We start from the raw sequence: 23824 nt of genomic DNA, 5'->3' as shown, positions 1-23824 counted from the left end.
CTTTTAAAAGCTGTGTCCTCCCCTGCTTTTTATCTTGATAACTTTGTTTACCTAACATGTAAATGGACCTTCACTGTTTGCCTGACGACCAGGCTGATCAGAGAAACAAATACATATTCCTTTGTTTAGGGCAGATCCGTTTACCACAACCCACCTCCCCCAATATGCCTGGTTTAAACACAATTTAGTCATCATCCCAATATATATCTGTAACGCTTGATATACTCCTTGTAATGATCAGTGAGTTATTAGTTTTTCAGTGTCATATTGCATGACACCTTTTAGATACAGATTATAACTATAAGGAGTTGGGGTACACTGAAATGGTCAGGCCAGCTGTAACTCATTTCCTTATACTAGTGAGCCCTTTTGCATTGGGATGCTGTTAGGGTCACACTGCTCCCGTCTTACAAAGCTGAAGGATGGCTAGCAACTGGCTGCCCAGAGGTAGCAGGTCAGTGCCCACTTTCCTGGGCAAGGCGTCTGCCACCATATTTTCTTTCCTCTTTATGTAAGAGAAAACTATTTTGTCAACTTTGTCTGTTTATAGTCTCCGGAGCATAATATCGGAGAGTATCCATAATTTCACCAACAGAGGTGTTACAAACATTTCACAGTGACATTAATGACCAGTGTGTTATTAGACTTGAAACAATGTGTTACATGCCACTTTTAAAATAAATATTATGACATCAATATGTGAGGTGAAGTGAGTATGTCTGGCCTGACAAGAGATGCTGACGACGAGTAGAAAACTACAGATGGGTCTCTGTGTCACGGATGCACACTAAGTCTACAAAAAGTGCAAAACTCGGCATCTTGAACTTCCCTTTGCATAGATACATATTTTGTTTGGGATTGTCTCAGCACTTGATGCATACTGAAGCATGAAATCCTGGATTTTTGAGTGTTCGGATGGTATGAGAATAATTGCCGATAATCTGCTGATTTGGGCCAAAAAAGACCAACTTCATAATGACAGACAGCATAATGTTAGTGTGCCATTCACTACAGCACAGAACAGCACTAGCATACGCGACAAGATAAAAGCTTTTGGGAATTAAAAAAAAGAGTTGTCACAGAAACATTTCTACTGAAATATTTAAAGACTAGCAAAGATCCTAGAATTTGTCAATGCAAGCTGACATGGGTTTCAAAATGTCCGTCTGCAAAAGGATCACTGTTAGAGAGCTTATTCCTTCACTCTCGGACCAGGGCCATAGTAAAGAACACAGGGTGAAATCTTTGCCCCATTGAAGTCAATGGTCCTGCTTCGAGCAGGGGGTTGGACTAGATGACCTTCAGGGGTCCCTTCCAACCCTGATATTCTATGATTCTATGATTCTATGATTCTCCCACTTCCCTGGTCCTTCTCACATGAACAGAGAGCAACAATACCCGAAGTCCGAAGGTGCAAACAATTCGATGTTTATTGGGGTGAACTTCCAGCAAGCTTAAATACAAGTTCCTTTTCCTTATTTCCGAATCCCAACTTACTTCCTGTTTGCCCCTAATTTATATAGTAATATTCTTAGCTATACCTTAACCAATCATTCTACTAAAATTTAACTAACCAATCCTAACATATTGTAACATGATTATGTAACCAATTATATTCCACCACCTTAATTAGTTTACACCCAGCAAAATTAATTATACAGCAGACAGGAACAATCACAGAACCAGACAGAGATTATACAAACAATAGCAAAGTGGGAACTATAATGGCAAGACAATACAGAAGTAAGGATTTCACATCCCAGTATTGATAAGTGAGTTCTTGCCAGACAGGATGCTATCAAACTAAGTTTTCTTTTACATTTTCTAGGCACTTCCCTTTCTCTGGAGCTGATAGGAACTATCAGGACAGGACTGCATTCCCAACAGCCGAATAGCACCTTATTTCAGTGTGACTAGTTTGGAATGTGAGGATGTGACTGTTTGCTTCCCAGCCTATGGCTGCCTCTGCTGCTTAGCCAAAGGCCTTAGCCTAAGAACAGGGCCTCAGACTGTCACAGTAAGAGAAGGCCCTTACACCAGCAGACAGTGATTTTGATTCTTTTTTTTATACCTCTAACTAGCCAAGTGATAAAAATACGCCTAAATTCTTAAAGTACAGGCCTTTACAGACAGGCCTGAATATCTATATCCTAACAATCACCCAGTGGTAAATGCTTCCAAAACATTGACTAACACACAATAGAACAATGTTCAGATTGGAAAAAACAAATACTGTCAAGAGTGTTTAACTGTGAATGGTTTGATTATGTGTGTGTGCAGAAATCAGTCAAGGCAGAAGCAGACCATAAACAGTTAGAAGCCATATTACAGAAATCATGTTGCATAGTACCGCCTAGATGTCCGAAAATGATTATGAAATTGCAGAAGTGCTAAGTGTGTGAGAGAGGCCCAATAAAAAGCTTCTTATGTTATACATGCTTTCAAAAGTGCCTATAAAGAGTGAAAGCAATAAGATGCAGGAAGAACCATTTGAAATAAAGGTCAAGTACTGCCCCTTTCTGACCCAGCTTGAAAGAATAATTCAAGATAGATGGTGAAGGAAAAAAAATGCAGGCACATCTGAACATTTGAAAAAAAGGGGGGGGACTTTTGAGGTATGATTGTTGCATATGTTTCTGTACAAAGAATCTTATGTCATGATATTTCAGAGCATGAGATAAGAAATGTTACCACAGTGTCCATCTGAGTATTAAGAAGTGTAAGAACAGAGCCTGAGATGTTCTATTCTGGACAGGCATGAATGCTGCCATCAAAAATAAGGTATCCAAGAGCAAAACCTGCAAGAAATGCTAGCAACAGAATGCAAAAGAACCTTGAAACCTATGAGATCCTTAGCCCAAGTTTGGTGCAGATCAATTTGAATTTTATGGGAAAGGTTACCTCTAATTTGTAAGTTGCTACTCAGTCTTTAATTTGAGTTGTTGCACAACACTTTGTAAAGCAATGTAATAACACAGCGTAATATCACATCATGAGAAGATGAGCAATTCACCAGCAGCTCACTTCAGTAGTTCAAGCACTCAGACATGCCCTTTCTATGTATAGTTTAATGGGTTAGTGGATAAATCAGTACAGATGTCAAAGTTCTCAATTAGAAAAACAACTAGTGGAGTAAAGGGATCCATGTTTAGCATTGTTAGAATATCACGCACACTTTACATTACTTTATTGGGCTCACCAATTCAGATACGTACGGCAAGAAAGAAAGACAAAAATTTTGGTGCCAACATTTAGCGTGCTTCCTAACCCTATAGCAGTAGATCCTAAAGTTGCTTAAGAACTACAGGCCAGGAAACTAGAATAGATTAAAAGAATGCTGAAGTCATTTCCTATTGTAAATTGAAGAGAATGTTACTTTCAAACAGAAAGTGACTAGCACATGCTAAAGTAACAGCTACATCTTCTCCATCAATGTGATATATCATAAGCACTCTAACAGTGTCAGGGCCTGTAATGTGGGCTATCTGAACTAGTGTTTGGTGTCAGGAGTAGAGTTGGGGTCATGGTGACAGCAGGGTTCAAAGCCAGGGCAAGAGTCAGAAGTCACGCCAAGGGTCAAAGCCAGAATCAGCAACTGGGTCAGGGTGAGAAAGCAGGCAGCAGGAACAAGGAACAGGGCATGGTAAAAAGAACAAGGATGAGGCATGTTATCAGGAACGAGGAGCAGGAACCAGGCAAGGAAGCAGGGACCTGATCTTAGAAATCTGGGCAGCAACACGCCTAGTGACTAGTTGCTCAGATGAGAAATGGGCCAGGAACAGGAAGCCAATCAGCAATCTGTTGTTAGTCATCTGTCCCTGATGAGTCAGCACGTGTAGCTTCTGGTGGTGGGATGTTAACAGCAGTTCTTCAAGTGCTTGCTCATGTTGATTCCATTCTAGATATGCGTGCACCCACGTGCGCAGCTGTCAGAGATTTTTGCCTTAGCAGTACCCATATGGTCGGCTGTAGCACCCTCTTGAGTACCATGCCCATTAGGCGCCAGCGGTCCTACGCCCACTCAGTTCCTTCTTACCGCCCATGTGGTTAGGCTAGCAGTTCTTCTATTTCACTCTTTGAGCCTTAAGGCTTTGTAAATAATTTGTTTACAGTAGTTAGTTAATAAGTAGTTGTTAAGGAGAATAGTTAGTGATAGAGTCCCAGTGGGGACTTCACCCCAGGCAGGGCATGCCCTGGTCTCCCAGTTTTAAGCCCTGCTTTGACTGTAACCCCCATAGCAGCTGCCTCAAATGCTTGGGGGAATTACATGTGAAGGAGAAGTGTCGCATCTGTAAGAACTTTCATCCCAGAACTCAGAAAGAGCGAGACATCCGTCTGAGGGTCCTCCTCATGGAGGCTGCCCTCCTCCTGCTTCCGAGCCTTCCTGGCTGGACTCTGCCCTGAGTGCCTTAGCCTCGGTGTGCAGCACACCCGTGGCACCAGACTCCACCCTGCACCACTCCCGGGCACTAGTGCCTAAGAAGAGGTTGAAGAAGAGTGACTCCCCGGCACTAAACAAGAAGGGCAAAGGACCCAGTTTGGGCTGACAGCCCACACCAGAGCCACATGGGGATGCCCCCCAGTAGGATCCCCTAACTTCCTGAGGGATCTGCCACCAACTCCAAGGAGCGGTAGAGGACCCAGACTGGTGGCATTGCCGATGCCTTCCCAGGCTTTCCTGGTGCCCAGAGAGCAGAGGCCTCTTCCAGCGCCCCTGGCACCCCATGTGTTGCTGGTCACGGCAAGGCTCCAGGTGAGGGAAAGCCAGCTGTAAAGACCCCTCAGAGGGTGGGCGAATGATGCCGATCTCTGGAGATGAGACAGAGCTGTCAGTTTCCACACCCCAGGTTTCTGTCTTCTGTGGAACGTCCTACGTAGCTGGCACCATGCTCATGGTCTCTGCTCTCTCGATGCGGGTTGCCTAGAGGAAGGCACCAGTTACCGTATCACCGGCACCGATCATCCTCTGCTGGCTGTCTCCTCAGCGCCGATCCCCACAATGGGAACAGTCTGCGTCACGGTAACGATCTCCCTGCCTCTGGCACCGATCCTCCTACTTGAGGCACCAGTCTCCTGTGGCGACAGTTAGCCATGAGATGCAAGCTTTGACGGCCCCTCCATGGTCACCAGAAGGTGCTTCCTCCAGTTTGGAAAGGGAATTTAGCCCTTCACCGCGACAGCACCGGTGTGGGTGGGCACCTGAGGCTGCGTCGACCTCCGTGATGGCATCGTGGCAGCAAGGCCAGTGGCCGGTGCAATGGCCCTACTGGAGTGCGTGGAGCATGTCTGTGATGTCAATGTCCCAGTCAATCCATTCCTCAGCCACTGCCTCATAGCAGCAACCAATGGCATCGGTGGCACCAAGCTTAGTACATGTGGTGCACTTGGAGGCCAGGGTAGAGGAGCAAGGGCCCACCTCAAAACCCTCTTCCCCCACAGGGGATGATCCCTCGGGGCCTCTCCCGGTGACCCAGTCATTGTCCTCGTCCCCGGATGAGGCAGTGGCAGGCCCCTCCAGCCCCAGCCCACTGGGCAATTTCAAAGAACATCAGGCCCTGCTTGGAAGTGGAGGAGATGGCCGAACAGGTGGAAACCCTGTTCAGTGTGCTCTTGGCCTCGACCCCCACCCATGTTGCGCTACCAGTACACTATGGGGTCCTAAAAATAGCAAAAACCCTTTGGCAAACTCCTACTTCCACTCCTCCCACCTCCAAGAAGGCCACGAAAAAGTATTTTGTCCCAGCCAAGGGGTTTGAATATTTGTATACCCACCTTAGCTACTTCCAGGTGCTCCTTTAGGTTGGCTTGCATTTCCTGAATGGTCTGTACCAGATCAGAGGTAGCAGGAACCATTGTGATAAAGGGACAGAAGGGTGGAAATGAGGATGAAAACCATAGTTGGAGTAGAAGGGACTGGATCAGATAGAGGTGTGTTCCATGTTGCAAATTCAGCAAGTGGGAGTAATTCAACCCAATTGTTTTGGCAGCTGTTCAGGAAGCAGCACAGGTATTTGCCATGTGCCTGGCTGACCTATTCTGATTGGTCGTCCATCTGAGCGTGCTGTGCGGTGGATGCATGGGGGTCACACATCTAAGACATGAAACACCTCAACTGGGAGCCATGGTCATGGTAAGGTGGTCAGGGAGGCCATGGAGGCAGAAGATCTATGTAACCAGAAGGTGCGCAATAGTTTCTGCAGTAGGGAGACATAAGGATGGTACAAAATGGGTCATTTTGATAAGCTGGTCCACAACAGTTTGTGTGGTATTGTAGCCTTCAGATTTGGGTAGTTCTGCTATAAAATCAAGGGTTATGTGTGACCAGGACTGGGAAGGGGTCTCTGATGACATGAGGAGACTGAAAGGCCTGCTCTAGGCAGGTTTTGTTCGAGCATAGGTGTCGCAGGGCTTGACATAGGACCAAATGTCATCCCACATTTGTGGCCACCAGAATGATGGTGGCTACAATATGCACAGTCTTGGATTGCCCAAAGTGACTTCCCCGGGGGTATCATGGTGTATGGGCAGCACTTCCAGCCTTGTGGAACTGTTGAGGATTTACAGATGGCCATTGACGTAAAGGAGATTATTGACTTAAGAATAGTGGCATATCGTTGTACTGGGGAGACCTTCCTTGGATGAAGTTATGAGTTTAAGGAATGGATCGTTAGAGAAAGCAACTGGAAGCATGGTAAGGAAGTCTGTGACTACGGACCCACAAATGACATGGTATAGTTTTAATTTGCTTGGTGGTGGCTCTTTGGCATGAGTGAGTTTTGTATAGTATTCTCCTTTTTGTACGAAGACCCCAGCTTTATCATTTTTCTTGTCTGGACAATACATGATTGTGAAATTGAATCTCAAGAAGAATAAGGCCCAATGCAACTGCCCCTGTTTCAGCACCTAGGCAGATTATTGGTATTCTAGATTATTATAGTCAGTTAAGAGTAGGATGAGGTGTTTGGCCACCTCAAGGTAGTGATGCCAAGTCCACAATCCAGTAACTCCTTTTTCTATTTCATAATTGCATTTGACTGGGGTGAGCTTTTGTGAAAAATATGCACATGGATGCATCTTTTGCTGGTGCCCTGTTTCTTGGGATAGTATTGCCCTGATGGCAACATTAGAGGTGTCAGCCTGAAGGAAAAAGGGTTAGTCAAGATTAGAGTGGACCAGGACTGGACAGAAGAGAAAGCTAGCTTCAGGTGTCCAAAGGCCTGGTGGGACTCCAGGGGCCATGAAACCTTGATGGTTTTTAGAGGATGGCAGTTATAGGAGCTGTGACCTTTGAAAAGTTTGGAGTAAATCTCCTGTAATAGTTGGCAAATCCCATGAACCCTTGGATGTCTTTCATGCTCTAGGGTTCAGCTTAATCCTGAGTTGCAGATATTTCTGAGGGTCCATGAATAAACTGTCTGCTTACAGGATGGAAACCCGCCCTCCCCCCAAAAAGTGGCTCTTTAATGTGTCTTCTGCAAAATTACTTACCAAATATTATTATTTTATCAACTACAATTCGTTAACAACATAGTAAAAGCATGTGAATTGGTTACTAACTTAGACTGGTTAATAATTAGATCACACAATGTTTTAATATCATGTGCTGCAAAGAGCCACAGGAGACACATTGAAGAGCCACTTGCGGCTCACAAGCCTCAGTCTGAGTATCACTGATGTATAATTATTTGGTTCAGTGCCCTGTAGTCTACTCAGAGTCTGAGAGCCATCTTTCTTCTTCAGAAAAAGTGCCATGTTTCCTGCAAAGCTGTGGATAAAACCTTTGGTTTTCCTGGAGGTACTCCTTTAATGCTGCTAGCTCTAGTTCAGACATAGAATATATATGCCCGAAAGGAACATTGGCTCTGGGCTGACGGTCAATGGGGCAATCGTAAGCACAATGCGGGGGTAGTGAGTCTGCTTTCTCTTTTTTCGAAGATTTTGTGGGAGTCTTGGTATTTCACAGGAAGATGTGGGCCATCATGTAGGGATGCATTTGTAGGTCTGACATGGTTGCCACTATGTGGGGGAACATCTGGGTTACTGGAGCGGAATCCTCTGGCTTGGCTTCTCAGATATTGAGTTCTTGAATGAGAAGGCAATTCTCCCTACAGACGCTCAATGGAAAGGTAATGGCACGTTGGGACCATAGGATATGGGGTTCATGACAAATGAGCCAGGGTTCCCCTAAAATCAGGGCAAAATGCAGGGAGGAAATAAGGTTGAATTGTAGGACTTCCTGGTACTCCCCAATCACCACTTCCATGTGGTCTCCTATGTATCTGGATTCGATGCCAGTGGAGACTGATCTACTGTTTCTACCAGGTCTTCGGTAACCTTGGATTCGGTATTGGGAGACTGAGGACCCAGACCATGGAAAAATCCATAAAATTTTCCCCTACTCCTGAATCAGTCAAGGCCTACTGTATGGGAAAGGATCACTCTACCTGCGGGATCCACAATTGCAAAGGAATCTGTAGAAGTGGAGATGGATGGGGAACTCCTGGGTTAACATAGTCCTGAGGTTTATCCCTGGTGGTACCCAGGCTCGGGTCCCTGACTGGGTGTGGGGTTAGTCTCTTCCCTGTCATCAGGTAAGCAGGGGTTTTGAGAGGACACCTCGATACTGCATGCCCTATTCCTGTATAATAGAAGCAGGAGTTCTCCTGTCCTCTGCTCTCTTGTTCTTCAGGAGATAGGTGGGGCCATCCAGTGTCAGCTGGTATCGACTCAATCGAGGTCGAGCTTGCTTGGGCCTGAGGATGGAGCTTTAGGTAAAGTGAGGGAGATTGGTAGGCTCCTCCTACATTCCAGTTTGTGCAACCTGGTGTCTATCCAGATGCACAGGTCCATGAAGGCTTCTAAACTGGTGGTGGGATCCACCCATGCCAGCTCATCTTTTAGTTCTTCTCCAAGGCCAATGTGAAACTGATGAGTGGAGGAGTGGAGCATCATTCCAGGCAATATCTATAGTCAAATGTCTGAACTGACTGTTACCAGATTTGCCTGTTACTTTGGGGTATACTTATTTATTAGGGTTACTCTTCTGGGGTTGGGGGGGTGTCTGTAATTTTATCAATGTACTTCTTGTGTCACTTGTGTTCTCATACAGAGCTCTACTTCTCACTTCTGCAAGTTCCCTCCCAATGGAGCTATCCTGCAGGACCTAGGTTCCCCAGGGCTGGGTTCCTGCAGCCCCAGAATCAGACGAAAACGCACACACATTAACAGAGCGCATCTGAGAGGACCAGGTTAATCAGCACTCCCAAGCTGACCCCTTATATGTCCCTGGATTCAGCAGGCTGGGTCGTGCAGCACTTCCAAGCTGCCACCCTCATATGCTCCAGGTTAGCACGTCCATATCCCCACATTCACGTTGCAACTGTTCTGGTAGTAACCCACTTAATGAGCAAACCCCACAGGATTTTGGGGTGCTGCAGGGATCTTTAGCTTAGGTATGAGAAGCATTGCTGCAGAGCAAATGGGGAAGCCAAAAAGCACCCATAAGGGGGAAAGAGAGAGAGAGAAGCAACCAGCTTAAGCATGAAAATTATTTATTGCCAGGTAATAACCATACAAGGGAGCCAAACAAACAAAACAGTTACAATATTAAATCTTACTTAAATTTGATTATCAAAGTCAGGTTTGGAAAATTATAACTGATCGTACAAGTCAGGGTTAGAAGGCTGTACCTACAGAGAGAGAGAGAGTGAGCTGCATTCTCACCACACCGTGAAACTTGAATCAATCAAGGTTCCCAGGTGGTGGTGATAGCTGAGGGTCTGGAGTGCTGGAGACAGGCAGAGCCCCCAGCATGATCAGTCAGGAGAAGATGAAGTCCCAATAGAACGGATTCAGATTTTGGATCCAGGTATCAGAACACTTACTTGAGCATGGGTAGGGGTTTTTGTAGGGAAACAACAATGGTTCAAGGGAGAACACTAGATTTGTTTATGGGTAAACTGATGGCTCAAGGGAGTATACCAAAGTTGTTTTGTTCCGGCTAGACAATAGGAACTGATCATTTCTGATTATGGGTGGTGTTCCTTCGAGGGAGTTCACAGTGCAATTATGGAGCTTCAGTATTTTGTATACCAATAAAGGATTTATTACTAGAAGTGGTCTGATAACTACTGAGCTGGGTGTGTGCAGGCATGGGTTCATTAACATCTGAAGCATAGATCCCCCATCATGCAGTGCTTTCCTGCTTTTCTGGTCCCAGAGTTCCGTGTGGTTCTTGCCTTAGAAGCTCTGTTTTCCATTCTGTATGCTAATGGGGATGCATTCCTGTCCCATCTTCAATGAAAATGAGGCCAGGAGAGTTTCCTTAATTCTGTCACCCTAGTCCAAAGGGGTTTAGGTGTGTCTTCCACTGCCTTTTCATTGCTTTTTGTAAGTCTTTCTTCTGATTGGTTTTGGTTCAAGCAGAGGCTGGGGAGGGGAAGGTCTTTTGTGAGTCAGGCTGGATACTGCATCTTGGTTCCCCAAGAACACAGAGATGACGGGTAACATGACTGACATAGGAAGGGGTTGACCACAGGGTTTGCTGGAGCTTTCATATGGCAGTCTCTGCTGTGTGGATTGCATAAATGAGTTCCAGTTGGTCAGTACCAAGTGATTCTGTTCTAAAAAGGGAAAGGCCCATACCAAGGCCTTCCCGTTAAGGAAGCTCAGTGCCAGCCCCGCCTGAACTTGATCTGTGACATAGTTCTGAGGCTGGAGCATAAACAGGAGCCTGCACTTGATGATGAACCCACAAAACTTACTGAGGGTATCATCATATCTCTCCAGCAAAGGAACTCTGGGGCAGGTCAACCGAGCATGTGTCTTAAGAGAAGCAGAATGGTTACCCACAACTGCTACGAGTTCCGTAGTTTGCTCCTGCAAGGAATGATTTCCTGTCTGAAGCTGTTGTACTTGGGTCCCTCAGTTGTTGGTTTTCTGTCTCAAGGGCAGTGATCTGCTCCTGAGCTCTCTCAGGGCCCTGGAACAATGGTGGGGCAAGAGCCCTGGCAGAGTCCATATTCAGTCCAGGGGTTCAAATATGAGGAGACCAGGGTGGTCTGAGCAAGCTGTCAGGGCTCATACCATGGGCTGTCTGACCTAGTTGTTGGATCCAGGAGTAGAGTCAGGGTTGTGGTCATTCCAGGAGTCAATCTGGGGTCAGAGTCAGAAGTCATGCCAACAGTTAAGTCTGAGTTGGAGTCAGAAGTTATGCTAAGGGGTCAAACCAGAGGTAGAGGCAGAAGTCACACCAAAGGTCAAGCCAGAATCAGCAACTGTGGGTCAGGGCGAGGAAGCAGGAGCAGGGATGAGGCGTGGCAGCAAGAACTAGGTGAGGAAGCAGGGACTTGGTCTCAGAAGTCTGAGCAGCAACAGGCCTAGCAACTAGTTGCTCAGACAAGGAATGGGACAGGAATAAGAAGCCTTCTACGTGGTAGTGTCCAATCAGCAGTCTGCTGTTAGTCATCTGACCCTGCTGAGTCAGCAAGTATAGCTTCTCACCAGCAGTTCTCTCTTTAGCCCTTGCAGCTCAGTGGCACAGAGAATAACACTCCCACTTGACAGTCTTGGTGGCCTGGGTTTGACACTTGTGGCACCTGACGGTCAGCCCTCTTGTAAGAAGAGAAGATGTGAAAAAACAAACCAAAACAAAGAGGACACTCGCCTTTTCTTTCGTGAGGACCCCAAGAGTGTTGCTATCAGTATCACTAACAATGAAGAATATCAAACCCAGTCTCCAAGTGGCAGAATCACCTATGGTGTCACACGGGCCATGGTAGAAGTAACAGTTTTGAGATGAAGTGGCTGAGTAATTAAAAAGCCATTGAGTTTCAAAGATAGTACTGACAGATGTCCAAGAAGAGTCAGAATAATTCCCTCATTTGTTGGGGGAGTCACAATATTACCAGTCGCAAGTGTTGAAAAATCATAAGACAGGACACCAAAATCATATTTTTAAAAATAGATATTTTAAATGTGTCCTCTGGGACTTTTTTTTTTATAGCTGTTGGGATTAATCTTTTCAAGTTTTTCTGCACAGTCATGAAGACTAGAAACTTTTTTATTTAAATGTAAGCTGAAATTCTCACGTACTCATCTGACGCTAGGGCGGAGGGCTTTAAGAAAAAGAAATAAAACAGGACATGATAAAATTACAGAAGTTGAGGTACTGAGGTAAGGTCATCTGCCCTCACCCTCTTTGTTTGTGTGTTTCATTGACTACATTTCTTTGTGGTTGGTCTTGGTGGATATTTTTTGTGTGTGTGTTTAGTTTAGGCGGGAGCAAAGGGCAGAGGAGTGAGGGGACAGGAAGTATGATGAATTGTAGCCACTAGTCCATGAATTCTGATGCCTATCATATTACTGGGATATAGTATAACCTTTTTAACCCTGACACATCTCATGTGAGTGTGCACAGGTAATAAACATCAGTCCTTTAGCAGTACTCTTTATCCCATTCTTATTAGGCAACTATTTCTTCTTAAAGAACATAAAACAATGAATTGTATATGCTGTAAGGCCCTTTGGGACTGGTTCTGAAACTTTCTGAAGCTGAACAGACTTGTACTTTCTTTAATACTTTTAAATGTCTGTAGTGCTTGTGGAAGGTACCAGATTGAAACTCCTAGAGAATGAAGTCTGCTGTTTAGCCACGGAACAGCTATAATACAGGCAGTAGTAGGTTTCTGTGTCAGTGTGTCTCAGTTGTGTTCTGGAAGGCCACCTATATTAACAAATCATTTCACACACCCTCAAATATCAATAACCTTGGTCACTATCTGAGCTGATAACACAAAGATGAAAGGCTTTGTTTCTCATTACCAATTCATTGAGCAATTTAGTCATTTGAGCACTCCTTTAACTAATTAATTCATATTTCTACAGTGCTTTGAAGGTCTAGAGTGTTACAATAAACAAGTACTGAGTATTACTATTTAGGGCTGATCAAAAATATTCTGAACTAAACATTTTCTTATTGGAAAAGAGGTTTGCTGAAATTGAAGTTTCCTAGGGGAAAAGAGCTTTTTGGCTTAATTTTCCAACAGGAAAATTGAAATTAAACTTTCTGTAGGACACCTCAGCTTGTGGAGCATGAAGGGAGTGGGAGAAGGAGGTCCTAAGAATCTATAGATAAAAGGAAAATGAAAAATAAGGATTTTTTTGATATTACAGACAATTGTAACAGGAAGGTTTTATATCCTTTTTCTTCCATTATTTTCTCTGTCTTATAAGAGCTACTTTTCATAATGGAAGCATATGTTTTATGTAAATCAATTCCAAAAATTTTAAAAATGAAACTTCAAATGAAGGAGTCATGCTCACGTAACAATTGGCCAGGTTAGAATACATCTTTGATAGCTGAAAGCATTCACAACTCATGCAACTCACGCATTTCTAGACTACTAATGCACACTACATGCAATGTCTAGACTACTAATACAAAATGTGGCCTGCCTTATTGCCATTACTTTGCAGTATTTGAGTCTTGGCAAGAAAATGCTAAATGGAAAAGAACTGCCACGTAGCACACAAGCCCCCACCCCAAAATTCTGGCTTAACTTGTGTTCACTCACAAGACTATTTTCACTCATGTGTAATTTTGTATAGCTAATAAACCAGAGGTAGTTTAAAATAAAAGAGCAACAATACAATTGTTTTCTTTTTTAAAAAAAGCAAGTTGAGTTTATTTTTTTAAGTAGCTAAGAAAATTGCTTTTAAAAAGATGATTAAAGTGTAATTTTGATGGTCTACTCTAAATTTCAACTTTGTCAATCAGCACATTAGATGTAAACGTTTTCTGATAATGATTGACTTTAATTGAGCCTTCTTAGGAGACAGTGATTGTTTTAAATTAAAAATGGTACCTTTTCCATTTAGCTGAAAGCTTATTTGCATTCATTTCAGCTTTGAGCATAGACATAACCACCTACATCTTTACTAACATTGTATTTTCTCCTTTTTTCCTTCTCTTAAAATGCTTAATGAATTTGTCAAACAAGTTAGCTTTAAATATTTCCTTACTGATCCTTGCAATTTTGGCAGTTTTGATATTTATTAAGAATGATTTATTAATTTTAAGCTTATCAATTTAGAAACACATCTAAAAATAAAATTGTTACATGTGTAGTGCCAGTCTGATCAGGGAGTTTGTTTGTTTGTTTGTTTGTTTGTTTGTTTGTTTGTTTGAGTGATTAAAATGGTTTTCAGTATCCAGATTATGTCGATTAAGATAGTAGTTCAAGGAAGACCGTATACTCCAGTACTTTTAGAAGACTTGTCAAACTATTCCTGTGTAAGGGTTCTGCAAGCCTTGCTGACATAAATAATCTTTATACAAGTAGTACAGTTATGAGTCACTCATGAAAAGCCAGGTTTGCAAGACTGACTAATACGGCAAATATGAGGAACATTTGCTTATATTTCATAATACTTTGAACATTTTTGTACTGTAGTCTTTATAATAAAAGCCTCTGAAATATTTACAGTTTACAGTGTAAAATGGAAAAAGTAAATTTAAATGGTTCTGTTTGTTTAAAGAATGATTTGTTACACATTTTATGAATAGCAAATACATTGCAAAAAACCTCACAAGTTAATCATTTATGTAGATCATCAGTACTAGCTGACACCTTTTGGGAAACTTTGTAAACATTCTATTTAGGAATAATTCTGTTTATATGCCACTATTTTCCATATTCAATCTCCTTGTTCATTAAGGACCAAGGTGTTGAACTCCTTATCCATATTACAAGTAATCCTAGTGACGTCAATGGGATTACTCATGAGAGTAACAGTTCATCAGTATGAGTAAGGGGTTCATAATCTGGCCCAAATATAAGAGTATTTGCATGAAAACAGGGTCTGTATTTCTTAAGATTTCATCTATTCATCCTACTACTTACTCATCTGAAGTTCTAATAAAATCTTTCTGATATTAGTTAATCATTATGGAGATGAACATGATGTCATAAACACAAAATTATTGCTGTATCCCCACAGGTTGCTTGCCAGTCATTTCTAATTTGTTAGGCAGAGTTGGGCCTGGTATGTATTTTGATGATAGACATTTAAGTAAAACTCAGCTTCTGCAGGAAGGTGGCATTCTTCCCTCGGAGGATTGAACTAATTTGCCAGCAAGGTGTTATGGGTGATGATGAGGCACCATCTTTGAGACAAAGCATAACGCTGAAGCTCTGTGGTCCTTAATCAGTCCAGTGGCAATTCTCATGAAAGCAGAGATGTTAATTCTGGTGTCTTAGCCAAATTCCAATTTAGGGAGAATGCACTTATCCTTTTAAAATTCCCCTTTCACATTTAACTGGGTAAGATATTTTTCAGTTCTCCTCCTAAATGCTGTTGCTAGTGAAGAACTCTTATGTCCTGCTGTAGGCATGGCTGTTTTTGAGAGCTGCGTTTTTTAGTGATACTTGTTTATTAGTCTGTAAAGCACTTTGGTACCTTCCACGTTCAATTATTATTAAATATTACACAAAAAATGTGTCACTTAAGGTAGGGAATAAAATGAAGAAAAAAAACAAACCAGATGAACTCTAAGCAACAAAGGCAGTTTTTTCATGTGAGTGTCCCTAAGAGTGACCAGTGAAGTATAGTAATTTAAATCTAAATTATATGAAATATGAACAGGTTTTTTAAAAATGATTTTTTTCCTTTAAATCACTTTTAATTGCAATCTGAAATGTCTTTGTAGGGGCTAATGTAGTTTAAACTAGAGTTTCTCATACACTAGTTCAGCTCTTTTTATCTCTGTTAGTTACCATCAAGAATGTTCACAGGAGAAAAGAGGACCTAAAACTGGTGTAGTAAAATTCTGATGGAAGAAATTTTCTTTCTTCATCTCCAACAGATATTGTCCTGTTTAGTACTACTGAGACAGTCTTCCTTCTACAATGAGAGAAATAGGGATAACTCTTGGAAAAAGTTTTGAGGCTAGTGACAAAATATGTTTGTCTTTCAGATCCCCAGCTCAAGGGTATAGTGACCAGGTTATATTGCAGGCAAGGCTACTACTTGCAAATGCACCCCGATGGAACTCTCGATGGAACCAAGGATGACAGCAGTAATTCTAGTAAGTGACTGCTCTAGGAGAATGTATTAATCTCAAACACAGATTGCAGATGTAATCATTCAAATATATATGTGCAAACACTATTTTAATGGGTTTTGAGGAATTTTGATGTATTTTGGCAAAAAGATTCTGTCAACTTAAAATATATTAAACACTAGCATGCCTTTTAAAGAATCCTTAGCACTACTGCATGTGTGAAAAAGTATCCAGGAAAGAAGCAATTATGCATTTTGTTAGTGTCTGGCATTAAGTTTCAGATTTTCAAAAGTGATCAGCGTTGGTCTAACTCGACTCCCATTGAAGACAATGATAAAATTCCAGTTGAAATCAGTGAGAGGAAAGTTAGGCCAATACTGAGCACTTTCAAAAATCCACCGTAAAACATTTATCAGCAACATTTTCCTTTATCTTTGAAAAATAAATATAGACAAAAGAATAAAAGAAAATATCTTTGGAACTCTGACAACCAAGGCAGTGTAATTAAGCATATGTATAACTGTAAGCATGTTATTAGACCCATTGAAGCATATGCTTAAGTATCTAATTGGGCTGAATTGGGCTAAAGAGATTGATTCCACAAGATTCCCAATGACTTCAATAGGATTTCTGCAAGTGCGGGGACTGCAAAACTGGAAACAATTTGAAAAGCTATCGAAACAAAACTGGTGTCACTTTTCAGATCTCTTATGGATCATTTTTCAGTGTTATTTCTTTCTGTATAATATTGCTGAACATTTTGATACAGATAATGCATATATATTCTACCACTTGAGCTGCAAGTGGTGGGTAAGCAAACTTACCCTCACTCTCGAATGGTTCAATTTTAATAATTTTCATAAAGCACAGCAGACTTCTGAGGTTCATTTTTATTTTCTGTTTATAAGACATTTATTTACTCATTACTCATACATTAATATATGTCTGGTTAAAATTAGGCTGCAGGAGATGCAGGCTCTGTTTTTGTTTTGTTAGATCTTCTGTTATTGAGACTACAGCTGTTAACACAATATGTGTCCTTAATGTATTTCATCCACAGATATTGTTACTGTTTTATTGACTGTTATACTTTTCAGATTGTAGCAAACTAATTACTGTGTATATCACTGTTCTCTCTCCTATTTCTCTGTGTTCCTTTCTCATCTCCGTGTTTTTCATAACTGTCTTTCTGTTCTCTCCCACTGAAGTACGTCCATTTCTAATGCCCCTTCTCTTTTGGCCCAGTACCACAAGCTGTGCAGAAACAAGATTCCCATTGCCTTCAATAGGAATGCATTTTGCTTGCATGAGGCCTGCAGGATGTGTGGGATTTTTTGTTTCTCTTCTCCTGCCTTCATTTGGGGAGACGTCTAGTGGCAGTAGTGCAGGGGTGTCCTTTTTATTGTTACAATACATCTAAATAAATAAATCTTTCTTAGAAACCTAATTGTGGACTTTGAAATCTTTGAAAATATAGGCCACAACCCCTTACTTTCCTCTCTTCTCTGTTGCCATCTTTTTAAAATCTCCCATCTTTTCTCCCTCAGTGTTTTTTTCTTCTCTTTCTCTATCTGTCTGCCTGCTCTCTCATTCTCCCCCATAGTTCCAAAATGCAGAATAATTTTTCTTGTCCAAAACCAGCCTGTGCAAAATAAAGATATTTCATATTCAAGATAAATAATGGTGGGTCCTGTTATATTTTACATTTGCATGAGTTAGAGATTAGGCTGTGAGTTTTCCCACAAATTTAACATTATTTGCTATGGAAAAAATGGGCATGATTCACCATTCAGCACTGCATTAATCCTGTAGCCATTTTGAAATCAATGGATTTACACCATTGTAAAACATGAGTAACACAGTGTGAACCAGGCCCAATGTCTGGATCAGTGGCAAATGCAATATAGTATTAAAAATGTTACCAGCCAAATGCATATATTGCCGCTTTAAACTTTTCATATAAATAATATATCAATGCCAACACTATCTTGCAAATCAGAAAGATAATGTGTGTCACCACTTGGGCACTTTCAGGAATATAGAAACAACTATCAGTCTCTGTCTCCTCACTGTTGCCAGTCCTTCATGTTAGTTCTTTGTCTTTTTTCCCCAGTCTTTGTCTGGAGTATGTTTTGTTTCCTTTCATTTTCCTATGCTCTAATTCTGTTTTTGCTATTCCCCCTTTTAAAAAAAAAGAACATGAATGTTTCTCGTGGATGAACTAGCTTTTACTCTTTTGATTTGCCCTTCATTTTACAATCTCCTTATTTTGAGAATTCAAGCCCCAGTCTTACTGATGGATGTGGTTTGGCTGGCCCTAAGGGTGAGAAGTGGAAGAAGTATTCAGCATTCAACCTCACCCTCATCCTTACCTTATCTTGCTGCTGATTGATTTGGAGTGGGGATGAGAATTCTTCTGACTGTTGAGTTTACACCTTGCCTATTTGATTAACAGCTGCCCCCAACTCGTGAGGGGCGTAGGGATACATTGATCGTCAGGTGGGGAGGGAAAGCACTTTTGTCACCAACAGGGAGAATGGAGCTTCCTGTCCTTTTTGAGAATAGTTTTGGATTGAGGTTGATGAAAGCACTGTTGGGTTAATGTTGCAGGGTGGCATGGACTATAGTGCCTCTGCCATGCTTTTCAGCATGCTGTGCACTACAGCTGATTGGCCCTGAATGACAGGAAATAATTTTCCCCAACCCATGGTTTGGCTCAGCAGTTGGCTTCCGTTGAGCATCCGGGGGAATGGCTAGTGAGGGATGGATGAAAGGGGGCGTCCTTGAGTTCCTGACAGAGAAGCATTGTGAGAAGTTGAGTCACACAGCCTTATCTTCTGCTTCTTATTTATTATTTATAGAGCGTCCAAACTTGTGCCAGGCAGCTAGAGAATAAATAAAAAAGTATGATCTCTGCCCCGCAAAAGCTGACAGTCTAATTTTAGATATGTCTCAAGGCATAGGAGTAACAAACAATACAGGGTGCTGTAGTGAGGTAGGACAAGGGTAACTGTAAGAAGATCTTGTAGTTACTCAGTTTGGGTATGTGCATAACTAATGCTTCCATTACAGTCCCACCAAAAGTTGTCTTTTAAATTAAAGCTTCTAGCTATTTATAATGGGTGGGATTTTCAGAAATACTTCATATTAGTCTAATGCTTCTCCCATTGGAGTCAATAGGAATTTTACCAGTGATTTCAATGGAAGCAGAGTTAGACTAATGCAGAGTGCTTTTGAAATCCCACCCTGCAGTTTCACAAGGGCAATATTCCTCAACAATAATAGGACATATTGCTGCCACAGCTTATCTTAAACCTGAGCATAGGATCAGGAATGAGTGGGCCTGGCGATGCAGTAACCAGTAAATTACATAGGAGGCCTTTTTACGTTTAGTACAGATTAGAAGCACCCCTTTTTTGTACCCAATTCTTTGCACGAGGAAGGGCTGATTGGGGAGAGGAAGTAAGAAAGAAGGGATCACATGTAATATATACTAGCTATGTCACTTAATACACTTCTGGAAGGTGCTCAGTACTGCGGTGATGGGCATACTCCAAGAGCCTGAACTGAACAGAATTTGGTGGATTTCAGTTCAGAGCTGTTTTCCATTGGGGTACTCATCTCTCCTGGGACCTGTTAATAACATTGGCTGAAGAGGTATGGACTAGTCCATCTGTTGGGTAATGGTGGAGAATGAGCTTTCCCATTTTTCATCATAAAATTGGGGCCATTTGTTGAAACCATCATTCGTACATTGAGTCCTTTATTTGCTGACCTTTCACGGGGAATGCCAAATAGATTTTATTCCAATACTGCTAGTTTCTTTAATATTCCTCCTATATTATATTGTCCTTTTCTTCTCTCCTCAGTTGGTGTATCCCTCTGTTTCTGAGCTGGCTTGAGGCTGGTACAGAAATAACACTGACTAGTACTGTAGATTCAAACACTGTGGTACTATTTAGTTTAGCTGTCCAACTCCAGCCTCTAACCTACGTGGGCCCCAAAAATGTTCCCAGTATCATTTAGTGTGATGTAAACTTCCTTTTGGGACAGTTTGTTTTTTAATTGTTTTCCACAGGGCAGACCACTGTTAATTTGAAAAGTGGATCTGACACATGATGTGATTAATATAGAAACCATGAAGAAGTAATGGAGGAGATTTCTATACTATGGTCCTGGAGACATTTAAAATGTTATGTTTTCCAAACCTGGTCCATTTATAATTTCCAGTCCCCTCTCTCACGTAACCCTCCTGGTCAGCTTCAAACTCCACCCCTCAGGTGGTGAAGGTCCCCCCACAAGTGGTCTGTAGCTTGATTACTACCCACCTGGAATCCAGACTTGAAAACCTGATTTTACCTAGTTTGCAGCCATCCCATTGATCTGCTAGGATGAGACTTATTCAGTTGCTGATAATCCGCATTGACTGTCCCACTTGGAGGCAGATACTGAGGTACCAGTCCCCCTGTCTCTGCCACAAAGAGTATGATGCAAGAATACAATAAAAACCACTGACTTCCCCAGAATCAACGGGATTCTGTGACAAAGGCAAGGATAGAACACAATTATCCAGGGTGGCATTCAGTCACCTTCAAGATGAGACCATCCTTTTTCTCTTTTCCTGCAGCACCCCTGCCTCATTACTATACACCTCCCAACTTCTGCAGCTAAGGAAAGGATCTTACAAACAACAGGCTCCTTCACTACACAACCCTGATTCATCCCCAGAGCAGCTCTGTACTGTGTACTGAATGAGACACAGGTCCCATGTTAAAAATAGTATGTGATCATGTCATTAAAGAGCAGGGGAACGAATTACATTGCACAGTCAGCCTTAATTCAGGCAGCTCCTAATTTTTGAGTGCTTGGCTTTGCAACTTGAGTTATACACTTTTAAGAGGGTTATGGGTAGGGCCCTACCAAATTCACAGCCATGAAAAACGTGTCACGGACTGTGAAATCTGGTCTTTTGTGAGTTTTTACCTGATAATATACAGATTTCACTAGGGAGACCAGAGTTTCTCAAACTGGGGGTCCTAACCCAAAAGCAAGTTGCAGGGGGTCACAAGGTTATTTTAGGGGAATTGTGGTATTGCCACCCTTACTTCTGCGCTGCCTTCAGAGCTGGGTGGCCAGAGAGCAGCGGCTGTTAGCCAGGTGCCCAGCTCTGAAGGCAGCACCCCGCCAGCAGCAGCACAGAAGTAAGGGTGGCAATACCATATCATGCCACCCTTACTTCTGAGCTGCTGCCTTTACAGCTGGGTGGCCAGAGAGTGGCGGTTGCTGACTGAGGGCGCAGCTTTGCAGACAGCAGCGCAGAGTAAGGGTGACAGTACCCTACCAGGCCATCCTTACTTCTGTACTGCTGCTGGTGGCGGCTCTGCCTTCAGAGCTGGGCTCCTGGCCAGCAGCCACCACTCTCCAGCCGCCCGGCTCTGAAGTGTGCCGCCAGCAGTGGTGCAGAAGTAAGGGTAGTAGTATCACAAACCCCTCTATAATAACCTTGCTATCCCCTCCCTCAACTCCTTTCTGGGTCGACCCCCAAAATTACAACACCATGGTATTTCAGATTTAAATAGCTGAAACCATGAAATTTATTATTTTTAAAATCCTGTGGCCATGAAATTGACCAAAATGGACTGTGAATTTGATAGGGCCCTAGTTATGGGTGGAGGTTTTATGATATATAATTTCCCAGGGTTTTTTTTGTTGTTGTTTTTTTTTAACAGAAAAAACAAATTCTAATACACATTAAAAGGCCTGTTCTATAAACTTAGATACGGCTGAATATGTAGATGTGGCAGATTCTTTGACTGAGAGACCGGGCTAAGTGACTGAGATTTAGGCCTGCCACATTAGAGGGCTGGGTTCTAATCCCAGCTTGTGTAACATCTCGGTCAGGTGAAAGGGCTTGCTCAATAATAAGGGTTGTGAAGAGCACAAAATTATTAACACCCATAAGTGGGGGGATTGGATTTCTGATTGCCAGGAATTGGGTTCCTGACTGCCATTTGTGGCTTTGAAAAACTCTCCCTGCCTTCTCATTACTCTGTTCCTTTTCCAAAGTCAAAATATATTTTGATGGAGGAGCCATTTTTGTCTCCTCCCATAAGCTCAAAGAAAAAGTGGAGTCCTTTTGTCTCTGTCCTACCAGAGGTTCTGTACTGTGTAGCATGATGATGTATGGTGCTGGGACAGTGCATGTATAAAACAGACAGATGTTCGCAAGTTTTAGCAACCTGTCTTTAGCAAGCTGTACTGAGGAAAATACTGATGGGGCATCTTATAAATCAGACATATCCGAACAGACCTTCATGGAGACTTCAGAAAGCACCTCTCTAATTCCAGGGATTTCAAATTTCAAGTTACTGCAGCAAACCATGCAGGGGTGTGTGTGTGTGTGTGTATTTTATAAAATAAAACATAAATGTAAAATAATATACATATTCATGCACACACACATACATAGTGGAGTGTGTTTATGTGTACATCACCCTGGATCTCATCGAAACCCAAATCTGAATGTTGCCAATGCACTGTTTCTAAAACAGCTTAGAGAATATTACAAAACTTTCTAAGAAAAATGTGTCAGCAATTGCTGGAGTTGCCACTGTGCGGTTATGTGATTGCAAATGTGAGGGAAGGTAGACTGTGCAATCATAAGTAGGAAGAGACGGGGATAATCCAAGAGGTGTTCTCTCTGTTAAGATGCCGTACAAAATATGAAAAGGATTAAGAGTACCTAGTTAAGGGGCATATGCACAGTCTATGAGCCAGAAGGGCTCTTTAAGTGACTGGACTGTTTAATTGTCTGCACTTCTCAAGTCTTACTTAGAGCCACAATTCTTTCTGGCCTTTATGTAAGTGTGCAGTATGGGAGGAGGGTGCTCCAATGTTCTCAGTAAGACCCATGCAGAATTGCAGCCTCTGAACTCTGAGCAATACAGAACTGCTCCCTTGCTAGCAGCTACTGCTCAGACAGACTCGTTGTGTCTTGAAGGGGTAGGGAGGAGGCAGAGCTGTGGCTTCACCTCCATCCCCCTATGCAGATAACTGTTTATGCTGAGAAACACTGGAAAGCTTTGTGCTTCGCTAAGGCAGGTTGTACAGCTCCCTTAGGGTGATCAGGTATCTGGTTTTCGACTGGAACACTCGGTTGAAAAGAGACCCTGGCGGCTCCGGTCAGCACCACCGACTGGACCGTTAAAAGTCCAGTCGGCAGTGCTGTGGCACTAAGGCAGGCTAGTCCCTACCTGTTCTGGCTGGTACCGTGCTGCGCCCCGGAAGCGGCCAGCAGGTCCAGCGCCTAGGCAGGGGGGCTACGGGGCTCCACGTGCTGCCCTTGCCCTGAGCACCGGCTCCGCACTCCCAGCCAATGGGGGGTGGGGGTGCCTGCTTGGAGCCTCCTGCCCCTCCTCTCCCCCACCGCCCTGCCAGGACCTGCTGGCTGCTTCCAGGGAGTGCGCAGTGTGGTGCCAGCACAGGCCCACAACCTGCCTTAGTCCTCCCCCCCGGCTGCGCCACTGCCTGGGAGCCGCCCAAGGTAAGCCCCAATCTCGAGCCCCCACCCCAAACCCTCCCAAACCCATAGCACCCTCCTGCACCCTAAGCCCCTCATTCCCGGCCCCAGCCCAGAGCTTGCACCTGCAGCCCAGAGCCCTCACCCCCACCTGCACCTCTGTCCCAGCCCAGAGCTCCCTCCCACATCCTAAACCCCTCATCCCTGGTTCCACCCCAGAACCCTCACCCTTCCTGCCCCCC

The 23824-nt window shown here is 43.0% G+C and overlaps 1 protein-coding gene across 9 annotated transcripts in view; it reads left to right on the top strand.

Annotated features, from left to right (window-relative positions):
* FGF14 (fibroblast growth factor 14) overlaps positions 1 to 23824 on the top strand; it is a 607804-nt gene that overhangs the window by 450299 nt on the left and 133681 nt on the right. For 8 of the 9 annotated variants that reach the window (XM_073349202.1, XM_073349255.1, XM_073349263.1 and 5 more), the window contains one exon: positions 15977 to 16087. The exons of the other annotated variant lie outside the window; for it this stretch is intronic. In XM_073349202.1, the coding sequence (XP_073205303.1) occupies positions 15977 to 16087 (111 nt within the window). The remainder of the gene's footprint in view (positions 1 to 15976; positions 16088 to 23824) is intronic. 9 annotated transcript variants of the gene reach the window in all.

This window comes from Lepidochelys kempii, chromosome 1 (assembly GCF_965140265.1).
Source record: "Lepidochelys kempii isolate rLepKem1 chromosome 1, rLepKem1.hap2, whole genome shotgun sequence".
Lineage (NCBI taxonomy): Eukaryota > Metazoa > Chordata > Testudines > Cheloniidae > Lepidochelys > Lepidochelys kempii.
Note: the sequence above shows the minus strand (reverse complement) of the source record. Positions and strands in the feature narration are given on the sequence as shown.